Below are 17965 nucleotides of genomic sequence, written 5' to 3' on the forward strand. Positions count from 1 at the left end.
AAGGGGACTCTCTGTATGATCCTGGGGGCTGATGGCTTTTTCTCTTTTTGGTTTGTTTCTTTCGCTCTCCGTCTGTTTACGGTTTATAAAAGAATTTTCTTCAGGATGCATGGATGCCTGCATTTCATCCGTGTATTCATTTTGGCATCTATACATGCGTGTCTATACCTGACAATCTATGATATGCTGCTGTATCTCTGGACTGCCGTTACGGAGGTAGCTATTACTACTCCGATAGTATCACATCTCGTACCATTTGGAATCAAGAAAGCTCTGCGCCCTTACAAGGCCCCTGATACAGAACACGATGCGCAGGGACGCCCTCCGCGCCCAGCGGGATCTCAAAGCTGACAGTGTTCTCGCTAGAGGGGTACGTGGTAATATGGCCCAGCTTGCTCACGTCGGCTGTGTCCAGCGCAAGGATAGCCCCGTTCTTACCACCAGCAACATATGCCTCAACAGTGGAGTCCGGGAGGGTGATATGGGCCAGACCAGAGAGGAAAATGACCCATCTTGGAAGCTTTAGTATGCTGCATCAGACCTCAAAAAAAAAACCGGAGAAACATACTGTGCGGTGGGCGCGTTGTGTCTTCCGCCGTTGAAGTTGGCCGGGATCACGCCGTAGGTAGAGTTGCTACTGCCGCCAATGGGGCCCAAGTTCAGGCTTTTGGAGCCAGCGGTACCGGACTCGGTCGAGGTCTTGAAGCCGGGCTCCAGGGCCCAGCACTCCAGTGTGGAGCGATTGTTACGAGCAGCCAACGTGGTGATGTTGAGGTACTCGGTGGTGGCCAGAGTCGATGCGACTATGAGGAGGAGAATTGAGAGACGCATCATGGGATGCCAGGCTGGATACTGAATCGAAGGGGAAGCTCCAGATGCAGGATCGAACGGACGAGCCCAGAAAGGTCGAATATACGATTTAGGGGCCAAAACCTGGAAATCCTGAAGAGGCGGGTGAGGCTGGTGTGGGGGTATAGATCGACAATTTATTGACGCTAAGCAATAATCTCATCCCCCATATTCCGCATGCGGAGGCGAACTCGAAAACACGAGTTTCAATATAAGAATGCAGACACGTTTCGTGTCAGAATAAGAATAAGAACCAAGCATTGTGCACCTTTAGGTTAACGAATGACTTCGTTCCCACACTTCTCAATACCCTCCATGCACTCCAGGATGTCACTTCCTCCGAGCAATCCGCACGAAGGACCAATGCTCTTTCGCCTCCCAGTCCATACCTCGTGGAACTTGACCGTCTGATCGCTTGACGCCACGATAATACACCCCTCTTCCATAGTTCGCGAGCACCACATCCCACCTTCTTTCTCCTTGGGCCGGACCACACGCGGCAGTCTGCTTCGCGCGCGTACTCTCTCTTCATCAGCCGGGGAGGCAGGTGAAGTCGGCGAAGGCGGCGTCCCGTAACCAAATCTAGGGTCCCTCCGCGAGGCCTTCAATGGTCGCGGTGGTCGTCCCGGGTAACTGACAGCCCACAAAGCCCGCCCACAATCGAGATTGAGACCGTGGTCACTGCCATCCCAGGTAACACCGTGCGGGCCCCAAGGGATCACCGCAACCTGTGCACAGCTGGGCCAAGAGAACACGGCAATTCGGAATGGATGCTCTGGCTGCGCGTATCCAAACGTTGCAGCAATCTCGCGACGCGACTGGCTCCAGATCAAGCTGGTCACCTGTGCAAAGACATTGATTGTCGCGAGACAGATACCGGTTTTGGTGTGGAAGAAATGGATGCATTGGTCATTGGAGCCTCCGCCTGTAGCCAGGAGCGAGGGCTGCCAGGGGGCGAACGCGATAGCTTTGACTGCTGCCGAGTGGGCCAAACGGTACTTTTGGCGGTTGAAGGGGATGAGGATTGTTTTGTCGCCCCCTGAGATGAGACAGCCTGCTTCGTTTAGGAGAGGAGATATAGTTGCCGCTCTTCCCGATAGCGTCTGGGCCCACGACGGTAGGAAGTTGCTGACGATGCCTTGCCTGCTAACTGGCCGTTGGGTCTGTCTGTCTGGTGATAGGTAAGGGAAAGTACCAACTCGTGGGACTCCGGGGAGATCTGATGCAGCAGATGAACTGGATTGACTGGGTGGCCTCCCAAGGATGCTTCGTAGCTCAAAGAGCATGCACGCATTATCATTGCCGCCTGTCGCAAGGAATTGCTCATCGGGGGACCAGGCTAATCCACAGATCTGCTGACTATGCGCGTGGATCTTAGCCAGTAGCGTCATGCATCCCGACCAACTCCATTGGTTCTGGACCGGATGCCATTCAACGGAATAATACCACACCGTCCCCCGCTCGTCACCCACAACGAGATCTTCTGCTTCGATCTCGACGTTGAAAAATCCCTCTGACGGTCTTCGCGACGTGTTCGATTTGAATACCACGCATGAAATGCTGTTAGGATGGCTAATTTCGAATCTGACCTTGTCCTCCGATACGCTCCATAACGATAACTGACCTGAATGACGCCCAACAGCAAGGATACTTCTGCCGCCATTATCGGATGAGAAGGCGAGGGAGGTCACATAGTTAGAGGGGTGGACATCTCCAAACGGCGGCCGCTCAACAATGTACCCCTCTGACCAAAGATAGACACATTGGCCAAGCCCAACGGCTAGGATGCCGGAAGTGAACGAGTAGGCGAGAGTAGAGCAATAGAAGTCATCACGCATGAACGGGGCATCTAGAATTCGGAAAGGCTTGGGAGGTACAATTTCTCTGCGGTCTTGAACTTTGGGCCCTGACGGTTGATTTGATTAGCATGGGCAAGTTTCAGCCGATCAAACCCTCTTACAGTGCTCTCTTTCTAACTTCTTCCAAGCACAGCCCTTCCACACGAATGGCGCAAAACGCTCATAAGCAGGAGACAGAGGGCTAGGTGGCGACTTTCTCAAGCCCGGCGAACAAGTACCCAGCAATCTGGTTGTCGGATCAATATCCATAGCCAGCGCAATTCTGGACTCATGTTTCTTCACATCGTCCTCCTTCGTTCTTCGAGGCAAGAACCTCGCGATGTAATTTGGCGCCATGCTGCTCCTGCCCCCTGCATGCGGGCCATTAGTACCGGCCGCAGACGAACCGCCTGTGATCGCAGCATTTCCACCGACTCCCCAGACAGACCCCGCGCTGATGCGCCTGAGGAAGTCATTCGAGCCAGTGCCTAGAACTGGACGAGGTCGTGGGCGTGGCCTGATGGGAAGCCTGGTATACGTGGAATGGCGACTTGCAGGTTCGGGCGTGGAAGGCGGAGTTGGAAGAAATGGGTCCTCATTGGGAGAACGCTGTCGGAAGAGCTTTTCTTGAGGGGAAAGTTGCTGCGGGAGCTTGTTCACCCGGAACGGGGTGGATGGCGAGCCTCGTCGCTGGGGAATGAATCTGTCGGGCGAGGCAGGACTGCGGAAGTTGCTTCGGGGTCTTGGTATAGGGCAGATCTGTTTTATTGTACTTCGTCCGCGCTCTCGATCCTCTAGTGGTAGGGGATAGGAGGGAGGGAGTGCGCCGTCATGAGATGAGCCCGAGTCGTCACTTGAAAGGAATGGCATTGCAAGATGGTCATGGTTCAGATGAATGGAGTCCACTCGACGATTGATCAAAGGAGCGTATACCGCGTGACATACAAAAAGGCTGCTGCTGGCTTCTTATGCTGACACTAAATTATAGTGGAAGACGGAGAGTTGATGGGGTCAAAAATGTAAAATTTGGCAGGCGAGCCCAGGCCTTCGTCCTCTGTCGTGGCTGCCCATCTCGAGAAACTTGAACCATGTGCCCATGGATGATGGATGGAATGAGTACCCAAGATTGTCATTGATGACCTCTTGGGTTTGATGCATCCAAGTGTTGATTGAACAATCGACTTATTTGTATTTTTCTCTATAGGTATAGCTTGCTGTATGACTTTGTATGGAAGGACGAAGTTCTACAAGGATCGATATCCAACATACTGATGCACTTGCCCGAGAAAAAGCCCTCTGGACACTTTGAGACAATTTTGTGAGAACCTCAGTAGAAGGGTCTGTAAGGTACGCAGAGTGTCCATCCAATAAATATTGATTTTCCGCTCCCAATAAGCAGCTTCAAATCTGTGCGGAATTTAAGCGCTCACTATTCCGCACTCGATGCCACTCGATGCCACTTCGAAAGTATATCATCAGAAATCATACGAGACTGTAGCTTCTCCGAGAGAGCGATGGAGACCTGTAAAAGTAAGACGAAGAGAAATGAGTAACGAGTCAATAAGCTCACTGATAATTTGGAGACTAAACCCAGGGACCTTCAGACGTGGATCATACGTTCGCCCCTCGGTTAACTCAAGCCCCGAAGCTTCGGAGCAAGTCAAGCGGGACGATCAGCCGGATTTACGCCCGCGCTGAGGCAAGCCGCTCGCTGCTTTAGCGCTTCCCTGGTGCTTCTTTCTCCTTGGGCGTTGCTGCGTCGAGTTGAGCACACTGATGTTCTTGATGTGCGGAGGCTCTGCATCTACAAGTCTGCCGACCGGATCCGCAGACGGAGCCGCAGATCCAGACGAGCTCATAATATTTGATATGGAAATGCTACTCTAATGTCATTTCGAAAATCTCCTGGCCCATTTGATTCAGTCTATTAGTTTGCGTCTGTGGTTTCTCAGTCCCGCAACGTTGATCTGAATAGATTTGAATGTACTGTATTCTCCTGGTGATCTCACCTACTAGTAGGCACGCCACCGGAACTGCATATTTCAATGTTTACAAGCTTTAAAGCTAATTTAATCTTTACATCGTTAATATATGACCACCCGCCAAATGGCCGACTTGGCTCCACGCGAAGCCTTTTCCCAGTAACCCCGCATTCATGTGCTGGTATCGTCTGAACGACCAGGGTATAAATCCTACAAAACGACAAGCAGTGCGGGGTAAACCCCAGCTCTTGACGCTTTAAAGGGCAAGGTTGATCATGATTACTCCTTAGCCTTCAAGTCTCCATCAGGACGAGCACCCGCCTTCCATAGGATACAATGGCATCAGTCGCAAAGCACCTAAAAACGGCCATTGTAACAGGTGGCGCAAGAGGAATGTGAGCACCCAATCTCGAAAGACAGAGAACATCCCACAGAGACTCATCAGTAACCAGCGGCCAGGGAATAGCCCTGAAACTCGCGAGCACAGGCTACGACGTCACCATCGCAGACCTTCCCTCCATGTCCGGCGAAGCAACAGCAACAGCAAAGCAGATTGAAGGTCTGGGCCGGAAAGCCTTCGTCGCCCTCGGCGACGTATCCGTCCGGTCGAGCGTAGAAAGGATGGTCGCAGACCACGTGAAGAACCTAGGACCTTTATTCACCATGGTTGCTAACGCCGGGGTCTGCGAGATCAAGCCGCTGCTCGACGTCACCGAGGAAGACATGCGGCGCATGTACAGCGTTAATGTATTCGGCCTGTTCAACTGCTACCAGGCCGCCGCGAAACAGATGATCAGCCAGGGCACGCCGGGCCGGCTGATTGGAGGGGCGAGGTATGTAGGACGAGACCCTAGAGACGTTGCTTTGAGTTTTTTTTTTTTCCTTCCTTGTCAGATATCGCTGACTTGTCACACCCGTTGGGCAGTATCGTGGGCCACAAGGCATTTCCTCATTTGGTTAACTACAGTTCTAGCAAATTTGCTGTACGGGGATTAACGCAGGGCATGGCGATGGAGATGGCGCCGTACGGGATCAGAGTTAACGCGTATTGCCCTGGTATCCATGCGACGCCAATGTGGGACGAGATCGATGCCAGCCTGGGGAAACTGGAGGGGAGGGCGAAGGGCGAAACCTTGAAGAAATATAGCGAGGCGATCGCATTGGGGAGAACAGGGACGCCGGAAGATGTTGCAAAGTTAGTGGCGTTCTTGGCTAGCGACGAAAGCGAGTATATGACCGGGCAAAGCATTTGCATTGACGGGGGAATCATCTTCACTTGATGGATTTGCAACTCTTTGAAACTGTTTAATAGTTCTCATAGAATGAGTCCAGACTGAGATCTACGCCTACCCAACGCCGCCATTAGCCGGTAAAGCAGCACTCGCGCCCCACTCGTGGAGCGGACCTGAACGCTCAGTCATCCACGCAGCTGCCGTCTACAATCGAGTATAAAGATGGCCCTGATCCCGCGTCGGGATAGTAGATTCTGTACAACAATTCCTCGATCTTTCTCGCTCAAAACATCCTCCAGTTAACTCTACCTTCACAATGGCCCCTATCGAGCGTATCACTCTTTTCAAGATTCCGAATGAGGCCGATGTCCAGCGCTTGCTGAATCAGTATAAGGTGCTTGCAAGCACTGCCACTAAGGTATTCTGGCCTCCTTCCTAGGACGCCTTTCCGTTCTTTCATGCTACAGAGTGCCCAGGCGAACGGTTTATGCTTACCACCAATGTAGGACGGAAAGCCATACATCCTCTCTGCGGCCGTCGGCAGATCGATCGACGATCCCCGCAACAAGGGCTGGAACGTCTCTGCCAAGACCACGTTCGCCTCGCTCGATGACATGAAGTACTACGACAACGAATGCGAGGCCCACAAAGCGCTCAAGGCCCTGGCCGGTTCAATTAAGGAAGATGTCATGACGACTTACTACGAGAACGTCCTTTAAATTCGGGCATCATCTCCATCTGCTTTAAGCCACTTCTACACATGGAATTTTCTGCTCCCATATGAACCCGCTTTACCTCGACTGAGAGGCCAAATGAACAAAAGAAATAACCGAGACTGTTGGAACGTCATTGTATTCGGATGTACACTGCACACTACTCTAGTATGCGCAACTATCAAAAACCTTACCCAGTCCCAAAATCCAGCGACAGAAAAGAGGATGTAGTAAGACACGGCGCCAATAATAGAAGATGATAAGAACAGAAGGCGCGACGTAGCGAGGCAAAGAAAGGAGAACACCGATGCCGTCGACGGGCATGCTGGGCTGGAAAGAACATCTGATACAGAGACTCGTCAATGGACAGGCGGGCCTGTCCACGGGGACACAAAGGAAGATTGGAAGATTGGCACAAGCTTTAACAGGACAAAGAAGAGAGCAGACATCCGGCCCTTAAGCGTGATACAGTGCTGGTGGTCGATTCCGACGCGGGGCAGCGGGTTGGGAAATGTACAGAAGCCGGGAGAGACCCGGTAGAAATCGGGATGGGGGTGGGTTAATCGAGAGCTCGGCGGAGATCGCTCCACTTTTGTTTGAGGTTGTCGTGGTTTTCGGAGAGCTAGGGAATGAGAGTCAGTAAAGGGCCTGTCCACTTGGCTTGGGGGGTCTGTCAAATCTACCTCGGCCCACTTCATCTTTGTGGCAACCAGTTCCTTCTCCATCTCGGCCATATTTTCCTCCATAGCCCGGTTCTCGTTCTGCACCTCGATATTCCGCTTCATGATACGTTCCATCTCGGTGCGCAGCTTTTCTTCCACTTCAGCGGGCTGTTTATCAACCACGTTTTTCAGTTCCGCGGTCTGAAGCTTCAAAGCATCGTTGAGATCACGGAGCTCTTCGTTCTCGACCTTGACGTGCACCAGCTCCGACGCGAGCTGAACGTGTTCCTTATCGGACGCTTCAGCACGTTCCTCAAGAAGTCGCACGCGAGCAGTCAGCGTTGCGACACTGTGTCGTAAGGTTTCCAACTCGACCTCGCGTTCCTTCTCTGCTCGGGTCTTTTCCTCCCACTCGACCGTGTAAGCGTCAATCGTTGCCTGGGTAAGGGGTACAGCGCAGGCATCCTGGACCAGAATGTCAGCTCTGTAAACCTCCTTGTCTGCAGCTCCGGAGCTTCCAAAGAAGCCGGACTCGAGGATGGATGAAGCCGAAGGCTGTTTATCGATGTAAGCATCAAAAAGTCGCTCCTTCAGGAAAGAAGTGAGCGAGCTCATGTCTTTCATTTCCAGCAGTGCCTCAGCGTTGCGTCTCATGATTGCAATAGCAAACTTGAGGATCGTGCTCTCCAGACCCTCTTCAAAGATCAGATCGTAGATCCGTAGCACCAGCTGCAGCGGGAAGCGATACGCAAACAGCGTCAGGAACCACTGTGTAGCATATAATTGCGGCGGCACGCCACGGCGTCGAAGGTGGCAGTAGATTGCAGGCTCCAGGTCTTCTAGCAATCGCTCGAACTGGTACAAACTGCGGTGCAGACCGGGCATGTCGGCAATGAACATCTCCCGCAGCCCATATTTATTCATCAGCTTCACGAGAAGCTCGAACGCTTCCACCTCGTCCATATTGAATAGTAAAGGCATAACGATGAAGTTCATGCCTTGGGCGTAGCCCACGGCCTCATCATACAGAGCATATGCCTTGCACAGACCGAACAAACTCTCCTGATTGCCTTGGGAAATAAAGTATTTGGAGTAGCTTGTCCGGGCACCCAGGTCTCGACGAATTGCCTTCTCCAGCTTCTGCAGCGAAGCCGCATCGTCCTTGGCCTTCTTTGCGCGGACGTTTTCGGCGGCAGCCTGCTCCTTTGACAGTTTCTCGGGATCGATTTCGTGGCCGGGACTGGGAGCGACGCTCGTGGACTGCGTCCCAGAGCCGGAGTGCTCGGACCGAATGGACGATCGCGAAGATGACGCAGATTCTTCGAGGACGCCATTTAGGGTCCCGTTTGATGGCCGGCGCTCCTTGTCTGTGCCCCTTGTGACCAGATCTCGGTATACGTCATCCAGCTCTGTAGCCCGAGAATCAGTAAGAATCTGCCATATCACGCCTCGAATTGTCTGCGGAATGCCGCGTTTGATAGCCGCGTTCAGTTCCTCGGAGGAAGCGATGGCCTGGGGCCCGTTGTTAACGAGCTGCTGCCACAAGTCCCAGTCTACTGGTGCAGACGCATCAGTGGCAGATCGAGAGAATCCTGAAACAGTACCGGGGGCCAAGCCAGGGTTGATGGTTGATGGTGTGGTGGCACCGCCTGGTGATGTAGCTGCGGAGGTGGAGATAGGAGGTTCAAGAACAACAGATTCTTGCTCCTCTGGGATGAGAGATGGACCGGCTCCAGACTGACCAAAGCTGGCTGGTCGGATATTTGCCGCATCATGCTCCGCCCAATGTGTGTCTTCTCGCATACGTAGTGCCTTGAACTGGTCTTTAAGGCTATTTCGTCTCGGTTTCTTTGAGTTGACGCTGGAAGCGTCACCATCGTCGCCGTCGTGAGACCGGGCCTGATCAATCTTGCTGGCGATGGTCGATACAGAACTGGCGGTGTTGCGGCGACTTCCGGTAGGAGGGGACTTTGTATCTTTCGCGGCACCAGTCGAGCTTCGGAACCACGCGAAGGGACTGCTTGATTTCCGTGATAGGGGTGGCGCAGCGACCGGGGGAGGGTTCTTGTTGACTGGAGGGGCTGCCCATGGCATTGGTGGAAGAGCTCCGGACAACCCCATCAGGCCACCGGACAGGGTGTTGTTTTCCTCTTCTCTGGGAGGCAGCGCGGGAGGTTCGGACCTGATCTCGGGGGTCGTGCCTTTGATATCGATCGGCTCATCTTCCTTGCTTGCCGTAAGATTGACCTCGTCAAGAGATGACGCAGATGAGAGACGATGGGAGGTGAGCAAGGGGGACTTCTGAGCAACGTTGCGGCCAGGGGTATCATGCCCATCCTCCGTCAAATCAGACTCGGCAGGCTCTGGGGAGGCTGCAGTCTTTTCATGCAGGTGCGTCTTATCATCCTCGTCTTTTGAATTGTCAAACTCCTCTGCACCCATTTCGTCCTTGTTTTGTCCTTCGACCTCCGACCTCTCATTTTGGTCCAGGCTCTCGCGTTTATGGTTATTTGGTTCGTCCAGCGTGTGTTGTATCGACTCGTTCTCCTCATGCACCTGCTGCTCGGCCTGCGATTCAGAAGGCAAATGAGGTTTCTCGGTATTGTCTGGAGAAACGCTGGACCCCACGACCGGACTATCAGTTAAGGATCGTGTCGAAGAGGACGTTGGGATTGAGACATTCAGGTTTTGTTCATTGTGAATCGATTCAGGGGCATCATCGAAGGACTCCTAAGCGTTCGCAATACATGGGTTAGCATCGGTCAACAAAATCATCATGGAACACGGGGGGGTTCATGGCAAACGTACCCCTTCGTAGTCGTGACTGTTCCGGGAAGACATCTCGGGCAGAGATCTCAAGCAATGATTAGAACAAAAGAATCCATAGGACCCAGAAAGCACGAAAAGCTTCTAGCTCTTGGAGAGAAGGGGGCAGGGAGTTGGGAATGAGCCAGGTGGAAGGAATTCGGGGATGTCAGTTTGGGGATCGATGGAGGGCCAGGCACCGCGGGCGCTGATTGGCCGATGACGAGCACGACGGGGCAGACCAGTCGATCGGGAAAGCTCGAGAATGGATGAATAGAATGCAGAAGGCTTCAGAATTTCGGATGTATATCAGAAGGAGCACCTATGAATCTTCTACGTATGCCATGAGATCTGTAGGGGAATTTCTATTAGGCCGGACCAAAATGCTCGTTGGACATATCCTGATCTTTTTTGGGTCTCGTGCGACACCGGCCGTCCCACCCCCTCAAGCCACGCTCTTTGATGTATCCCGACTTTCCTTGTTCAGATATCTTCGGCACTTTTGATCCCATTTGGTCCCAATTTGTTTTGTCATGCATTCGATTGTAATGCACGTTCAAAATCCAGCCACCGTTGTTGCCGTAGTGGGTCACATTGCTTCAATTCAGAGAGCCAGCTGACAATCCGCTCGTGATCCTCGGCAGACAAATTCCCCGTGATCTTGGATACGAGCAACGTACATTCGATAAGAGACTGGTAGATGTATTTGCACTTTTCTGCTCCATCCAGCATCTCTTCAATGAGCTCAATCTCCTGCTGGAGGTACTGAAGTCGTTCTGGCGTGCTCAAGTGGGGAGCCATGGTCCGATGCGCGACCGATGGATCAAACACGCACATGAGATTTTGATGGTAAAACCATATCGACTGGTCGTCCGGGTCAAACAAAGCCTGATGGATGAGCTCCAGCTCTATTATAAGAAAAGGGCAAGGACAATTAGATCTCCAAACAATACACTGCGGAAAGGGGGATGGACTCACCATCGTCTAGCATTTTCCTCCGCTCGTCATCGGTAGCTGATTTCTCATCCAAGAGCCGCTGGATCAGCTTTGTGCGATAGTGCCACGCGGAAAAGTTGGAGAGATCGGCATCGATCTTCTTCCTCGCATACTCGAATTCCTGCTTGGTCATGCTGGCCGCCTCCTCCGGGGATCCTAATTGCCTCAAGGTTTCCACAACGCGACGGCGGTAACCCCATCCGTGGAAATTACGGCTGTCGAGCGACAGCATCTTGCTCACTAACCCAAGCTCTTCTTGCCATAGCTTGCGGGCATCTGGAAGGGGTAAAAGTCGCTGGGCTTCGGCCAGTAGCCAGAGGCGGTAGTTCCAGATCCAGTAACATTTGGGGAAACTCCGCAGTAGTGGGATAAGAAACATTAAATCTTGTTGAATCAGTTGTACAACAGGCTGCGCGGTTTTGTCTTCGGTGCCCTTGGAGTCAACGTCTGAGGCCGAGAACTGGTGCCGCATGACTTGTCGCCGGTAATTCCAGACTGTATAGTATTCTGGGTTGCGACCCAGCAGATCAGAGATCTTCTTCAGAGTGTCAGGCGTGTAGACATGTTCGGAGACCTCGTCAAGTCAGTATAGGCGGTTTAGATAGTAGCAGAGAGTCATTTGGGATACCTTTTGAGATACTTCGTGTTCTAAGGATTTGTATTCTTCTATCTTTCGCTGCTCCTGCTGTCGCGCTTCTTCGGTCTTCTCCACAGGTTTGTAGCGCGGTATGTTATGCTTTCAAAGCTGTTAGCTTATCCCATTAGGCCTCTCGTGTTACTCACGCTCTCCATAGTGGCAAGCTAGCTGAGTCAATTTATGAACAAGGCATAGAGTATGGAAGACCGTTGATGCCTTGCTCGCATGAATCCCACCTCTCCAGGCCCGGGGTGGGCCCAAGGATTATCTCAGCCTGGCTTGGCGCGCGCGCTACCCAGCCCAACAATCAAGTCAACTTTTTTGAACACCGCTTTCTTAGAGACTGCAATATAGTTAAAGGTACGGAAAGCAAAAGAAATAAACAGAGGAAAGGTATTTGGGCTTGCTATGAAGAGTATAAAGTATGTAACATTTAATCATCTTATCATGACATCTTGGGTTCTCCATGGCGTTAGACTAGCAGTCCTCGAGTCGAAACATGTCTTGCTCTCTGGAACAGCCAGTAGCCTGAATTCCCATTAAATTTTGAGGTGGCCCGAGTGTCGTCGTACATGCGTGTGCAGGATACAGGCTGCAGTAGCCTGCATAATCGAACCCTGTCGAAGGCAGAAGGCAAGGACGAAGGAGGCAGCATCGTCAAGCGTAAGAGAATGATGTAACGAGCCTCGTATTTTCGAAAAAGGTTCAAGCACCCTTCAAGCAGGCAAACAAGATCAGGACTTCCAGGACGCGATTCAACGTTGATCAGACATCGTTAACCGGCTCCGGTCGATTCTTGAAGAACACCTTGTACCGCACAATCTCCACGACCTCTAATTCTTCCGTATCTTGCGCTGAAGACGGCCGCTTCTGCAGCACTGCGATAGGGCGCGGGAGCTTCTTCACCTCGCCGGTCATACGCTGGTAGCGTCCAACGTAGAGGTACGCGCGCTTCATCCATTTGGTGTCGTCCGGATTATTTGCAGAGTAATCTGGGAACATCAGCTTGCCGACTGGTGTCTCGTACGAGGTGGCTGTTGTAGGAGGTTCATTCGCAGAGTCGTCTTGCTCATGCTCGGGGAGGTTGATGGTGCCTTGGAGCTCGAGAAGGGCGAGGCCTGTAGGGGTTTGGAGGAGCTGCGGGAGAGGGTTTGTTGGCGCGTGTGATGAGGTACGAGTTACTGGGGATTCCGATTGACGAGGATGAAGCTGTATTGAAGGCATTGTGCTGGTTGCCAGTCGCTTTGCGGAAGTTGTTAGTGGAAATTTGACGCGACGCGGGTCGCGACCCCCACCTTGATCAATCATACCCGAAAAGGCAAAATGTTGACCACCTCCTCATTGGCTTAAATGTGGTATAATTCAGAGACTCTTTATTCGGAGGGACTTCATATGTTCGGGAGTGAGAGATTATGTACGGCGTTGGTGCATCTGGGGTTATGTACAAGGGAGGTTCTGGTGGTATCACCATCTGGGCAGTATTGAGAGAGGTATTTCCCGACTTCGAGTTGGGAACCCTTATCCATCCACATCTATTCTGATATTGGTCCTTCGACAATCATTTTTCAAGTGAAATGGCTACTAAGTTATCCAATTCGTTGTTTCCTCCTCACCCATACCTCCTGTTCGTCGTTCCCATCAATTCGAACATCTCGCAGTTCAAGCTCCCACACCTTGAGCTTATAGTTGCCGCGGTCTCCCTGCCCGGAGAACAAATCAAAGGACCATCCATGTTTAGGGCATGTGATTCCTGAGCTGAGCGTGATACCGAAGTCCTCAATATCAAAAAGACTGCCCTGGGAAAGCGGGAAAGCCGAATGCGGACATTGCTGTAGGGTAATATTAGCTTCAAGTTGCATGCGATCAGATCAGACTCGGCTACGTACATGATCGATGGCATGAAATTTCCCTTTATATTGAAATACCAGAACTTGGTCTTTCAAGTCCCCTGGAAGATTAATATCTGCTTGGACGGGAGTGGCATCTGCTGTTTTGGGGATGTTGAACGCCTTGCACGCCCGCAAGACCTGGCTGTCATCCTCGTTCAGACCGAGATCGGGGAATTCTGAAGTTAGGCCAATCCTGCTCCAGGCATCTGCCCGGGCTAGGCGCCTGAAGGGGTTCATGGAGTGTCGAGATCTAAATTGTGTATCGTTGCGCTCCACGGCTGTGCGGATCAGTCAGCACACTACGAGTTTTTCCGACAAGCATGGCCAGTTACGGCCCCAAATAATCAGGAGCAGCTACAAACTTCGGGAAAAGTGAAAATGAAATTCAGAACTAAGTAGATAAGCTTCAAAGCTCTTTCGCAATTGATTCTTGTGTCTGAAGATGGAAATCTTGGGCCGGGTTGTTGACAGACAATATTCTCGACTTCTATTCCCGCAAGAAGCATATAGTTGAATTGCATAGATGGGATTTGTCTTTCTGCAAAGACAAAAACTCGTCCAGGATGAGATCCTGTGTTCCGTCAATCCTGAGCTATCTTTTGCGGTGGTAACTCTCTTTGAGTGCGACTCGGAGTGTTTCTGCCCTGATCTCAAAGCAGGTAGCCCGGCAAGTGCCCTGTGGGCCATGAGGATAAAAAACGCGTCCGACGCACGTCACTTCAGTATTTAATGGCTCCCTGGATTCTCAAGAGCCGCCAGGTGGCATACTCTTTGCGTAACAAACATCCTCAAGATTTTGTAAACCTTGGATAGCCTCTTGGGCCACACTGTGGGCAGATCCCGTAGGGCCAGAGAACTTGCCATAACGTAGGTCACTCATGTCGCCAATAGAGGAAGTGAGTGCCTCGATGATCTTTGCAGCTTCTTGGTCCATACTCTCGATTTCCCGCTCGACGTTGGCACAGGCTGTTTCCATCTCGGCAAGTAAACTGCCGACAGAGTGGTATTCATGCAAGTCTGAGGTATTTTGACCAAACAGGTGGGCATCAAGATCGATCTCCCGCTGTTCATGTTCATCAGTAGCTTCAACGCCTTTAGCCCGGTTGGCCTTCCGTAACTCAGCCTTCTGGCTCTCGCCAAGCTGGATTTCTCGATCGATATTTTCATTGACACGGTCCATATCCTGTTCCCGAACCTGCTGTAGCTCTCTATAAAGAGTCCGAATATGAGGGTGGCTCCTCAACCTCTTGGGGAAGAACTCGGTGAACTTCTGAAGAGAAAGCACCGTAGGCAATGGAGCTGGTGTGAGCAAGAAATTGCTCAAGATAGACTCTTCTGAGGGCGCCATTCTAAAGAAGAGAGCCCAATTTTGCCTGATAGACGTGTTGCGTGTGGGGTTGATGGGATTTCCACAAAGCGAAGACACTTCAGGCTCTCCCGGGCGGCGCGGCGCGAAAAGTCGCGTCTCGGATCCCGTCACGTAAACGCTGATGCTGGAAGAGAGGATGTAGGTCAAACAAAAGCTTTGTAGGTTTACAGTAGATGATGCTTCTGGGCCTATTCTATTATAGAGACCAAGGAAGCCCGGCTTTGAAAAGAGCAGCTGATGGCGCGCAATGTTGTGAATGGCAAATGCTTCCGCGTGGAACCCATTTTCCCGTTCCTTAATCTGCTGCGGCTTCTCAAGGGGCCACTCCGCCTTGTCACCACGTCTGCCGACAGCCAACCTGGCATTCACGTCGACTAAGAGAGATACGTCTATCTCAGGGTCTTAGGACCGAGGCGTACTACCCTTGATAAAAGGCCAACCAAAGCCCAGTGAAAAGATTGCACATTCCCTGCTCCGGGCATCTGAGTTGCCAACCAGATACAAGCCCTGGAATCAAGAATTTGAACAGGCCTTCCAACTCCAAGATAAAGAAGCATTCAATTGAGTGCTTCTGGTGGGACACTAGGTTGATCTTCTTTGGAGGCCCTTTCCTTGAATAGCCTTGCGTCAGCCGCGTATGGTGTTGTCTTGGTCCTCTGAATTGTATCTCCGGAGCCCGATTAGCAGCTGGAGCTCAGCGACTATTCCTTTTCTTATCGGATCTACACTTGCCTGAAAGACCAGAACTGCGAAAGCTCCGAAGGACTCGGCAGTGTCTCTTTACCCAGGCTGGCTCTCTCTAACCTTTTTCTTCCTTCTGTTCCCTTCATCATCCTCAGACAGCCCCAAGCATTTGCCTTATCACAAGCTCCTTGTGTCCACTTTATAAACTCTTCCTGCTTTTGACTTGAACCATTCAACATGCCTTCCCCATATGTCAAGGACGAGCGTGTCCTGTGTTTCCACCATGAGATCCTATATGAGGCCAAGATCCTGGATGTGCGCCATCAAGATCCCTCAGACAAGAAGAGCCCCATGGAGTACAAGGTCCACTACAAGGGCTGGAAATCAACGTGAGTTCTGAACATCCCAATCTGCTCATATCCAACCCGTCGCTTTGTATCTGGGGTGCCATGCCTGCTTGAGTGTCAGCATACGGACATAGACTATGGGGTCCAAACTGGCAAGGACCGCCCTGAGCAGCCTTCTTCTTTTTCTTCCCACAGCATCTTATCCAACGTGCATGTACTGACAAGGAGTATCCAGGTGGGATGACTGGGTTCTCGAAGACCGCCTGCGCAAGTGGAACGAGCAAAATCGCGAGCTAGCTACCAACATTCGCCGTGAGGCCGAGGCTGCCCAGCGAGAGAAGAACAACGCCAAGTCAGCATCGAAAAAACGTGCTGCCTCGGATAATGATTCGGTCCGTGGCAGCGAAGGCCCTGGGTCAACATCTGGACGAAATAAACGCTCTCGTGATAACGAGATTGAGACGGTAGGTTCTTATCCATTATCTCCACGAATGCCCCCTAGTTCCACATGTTTGCATTCTACATTGCTAGAGCTTTGTTCTTGTTGCACCTCACTATTGACTGCTGTTATGCCACCTTTCCCCCTTTTCATTCCCCTCCTATTACGCTCCACCTCGGTCACCATGCCTTCCCTTCATAAAAAGGATACGTCTGCGAAACCATGAGCTGCGAGCCATGTCGGGCTCGGGTTCTACTCGCTCTCGTGAACCCAGTTCCTTTTTGGGGGCATGCAGACAACCTAAAAGGCTATATCCTTTGTGTGTCTGCTTCCTATTGCAATTGCAGAGCAGAATCTGGACCTAGCGCGGATCTTATTACGCTTGCGTTGCATGAACAAGGAACTAATTCATGCACAGGTTGAAGCCTTTCATGCCCGCCCCTCGATCTATCTCAATATCCCTGTCAACCTCCGCAGCCTGATTGTTGACGACTGGGAGCGTTGCACCAAAGACTACTGCATCGTCAAACTGCCTGCTCCCGAGAACTTGACTGTCGAAGCCATACTTAACGACTGGATGGCCTACGAACATCCCAAATGCAACAGCCTGCTGGATCGTCAGCTGGTCACCACCACCGTCAAGGGCATCACGGTCTTCTTTTGCCAAACCGTCGAGCGTATCCTGCTGTACCGCGTGGAACGCCCTCAGAAGCGTTTACTCAAGAAGAAGTATGGCCGATCCGAGGACCGTTCCTCCCCGGAGAAGATTTGGGGTGCGGAGCATCTCATCCGCCTGTTCAGTAAGTACCCAGGACCGGGAACCAGCCTATGCGGATCCCTAACTCTCAATTCCATGGCTTTTTCTAATGTGGGTTTCAGGTGTCCTGCCTGAGTTGATGGCTCAGACCAACGTGGATGCTAATCAACTCCGCATCATGAGCGAGCACTGGCAGAAGCTCCTGGCATTCGTGAGCCAGAATTCAGACCGTTACTTCCGCACTGAGTATTTCCCTGCCGAGGAGCTTTCTGAGGAAAAGGTCTAAGCGCAGAGCTTGAGCGACCGGAGGGTTTGCGTTGCTTTTTTTTTTTTTTTTTCTGTCTTTTTTTTTCAAGGTTACAGTCTTTTAACGATACCGAGTGAATCCCGGTCCTCAAGCGCTGTCCCTCCCAAGTTCTATAAGCAAATTTCCAGGTTTCAAAATTGATATTGGAATTGAAATGTTCATCTTTTTGCCATTTCCGATTAATGAGCTATTTTCAAGTGCCTCCAGAGCAGGTACAGACATACTGCAACACCATCTACTACCGGCTGGCATACAATAATAAGTTTAACTATTCTATCATTAGACATCTGAAAGACTTCGATTGCATAACCCATAAGAGCTTTCTACTTGGATATCTCGATAACAATCAGAACACCCACACCTGAACAGAAGTAAAAGGGGATGCAAACAAGTCTGCATGGTCCTAATACACCCTCGATCTCGCGTGACTTGAGGATCCTCATACCATCAAAGACGGCC

General features: G+C 51.5%; 8 protein-coding genes across 8 annotated transcripts; 3 read left to right on the top strand and 5 right to left on the bottom strand.

Moving 5' to 3' along the window:
- Positions 1–262: 262 nt before the first annotated feature.
- N7468_008595 (WD40 repeat domain-containing protein) lies at positions 263–3557 on the bottom strand (the record flags this gene model as incomplete). Its single annotated transcript, XM_058477891.1, has 4 exons — positions 263–454; positions 565–995; positions 1130–2740; positions 2810–3557. The coding sequence occupies 4 exons, from the start codon at positions 3555–3557 to the stop codon at positions 263–265; spliced, it is 2982 nt and encodes a 993-aa protein (XP_058328236.1).
- A 1448-nt stretch (positions 3558–5005) lies between these two features.
- N7468_008596 (uncharacterized protein) lies at positions 5006–5949 on the top strand (the record flags this gene model as incomplete). Its single annotated transcript, XM_058477892.1, has 3 exons — positions 5006–5064; positions 5122–5502; positions 5643–5949. 3 exons carry the CDS (start codon positions 5006–5008, stop codon positions 5947–5949), a joined length of 747 nt encoding a protein of 248 aa, XP_058328237.1.
- A 268-nt stretch (positions 5950–6217) lies between these two features.
- N7468_008597 (Dabb family protein) lies at positions 6218–6620 on the top strand (the record flags this gene model as incomplete). Its single annotated transcript, XM_058477893.1, has 2 exons — positions 6218–6319; positions 6408–6620. The coding sequence occupies 2 exons, from the start codon at positions 6218–6220 to the stop codon at positions 6618–6620; spliced, it is 315 nt and encodes a 104-aa protein (XP_058328238.1).
- A 553-nt stretch (positions 6621–7173) lies between these two features.
- N7468_008598 (putative GTPase activating protein (Gyp5)) lies at positions 7174–10117 on the bottom strand (the record flags this gene model as incomplete). Its single annotated transcript, XM_058477894.1, has 3 exons — positions 7174–7236; positions 7298–10006; positions 10085–10117. 3 exons carry the CDS (start codon positions 10115–10117, stop codon positions 7174–7176), a joined length of 2805 nt encoding a protein of 934 aa, XP_058328239.1.
- A 495-nt stretch (positions 10118–10612) lies between these two features.
- On the bottom strand, positions 10613–11869 carry N7468_008599 (Rab geranylgeranyltransferase BET4; the record flags this gene model as incomplete). The annotated part of the gene is made up of 4 exons (XM_058477895.1): positions 10613–10989; positions 11060–11651; positions 11706–11813; positions 11861–11869. 4 exons carry the CDS (start codon positions 11867–11869, stop codon positions 10613–10615), a joined length of 1086 nt encoding a protein of 361 aa, XP_058328240.1.
- Positions 11870–12479: 610 nt separating this feature from the next.
- On the bottom strand, positions 12480–13573 carry N7468_008600 (uncharacterized protein; the record flags this gene model as incomplete). The annotated part of the gene is made up of 2 exons (XM_058477896.1): positions 12480–12956; positions 13334–13573. The coding sequence occupies 2 exons, from the start codon at positions 13571–13573 to the stop codon at positions 12480–12482; spliced, it is 717 nt and encodes a 238-aa protein (XP_058328241.1).
- Positions 13574–14348: 775 nt separating this feature from the next.
- N7468_008601 (Cnl2/NKP2 family protein) lies at positions 14349–14951 on the bottom strand (the record flags this gene model as incomplete). The annotated part of the gene is made up of 1 exon (XM_058477897.1): positions 14349–14951. The coding sequence occupies one exon, from the start codon at positions 14949–14951 to the stop codon at positions 14349–14351; it is 603 nt and encodes a 200-aa protein (XP_058328242.1).
- A 942-nt stretch (positions 14952–15893) lies between these two features.
- On the top strand, positions 15894–17485 carry N7468_008602 (uncharacterized protein; the record flags this gene model as incomplete). Its single annotated transcript, XM_058477898.1, has 4 exons — positions 15894–16045; positions 16239–16467; positions 16861–17242; positions 17322–17485. The coding sequence occupies 4 exons, from the start codon at positions 15894–15896 to the stop codon at positions 17483–17485; spliced, it is 927 nt and encodes a 308-aa protein (XP_058328243.1).
- Positions 17486–17965: the final 480 nt, after the last annotated feature.

The sequence above is a fragment of the Penicillium chermesinum genome, assembly GCF_028974085.1.
Source record: "Penicillium chermesinum strain IBT 19713 chromosome Unknown utg000006l:1.0-2335141.0:1.0-2336784.0, whole genome shotgun sequence".
In the NCBI taxonomy this organism is placed as follows: domain Eukaryota; kingdom Fungi; phylum Ascomycota; class Eurotiomycetes; order Eurotiales; family Aspergillaceae; genus Penicillium; species Penicillium chermesinum.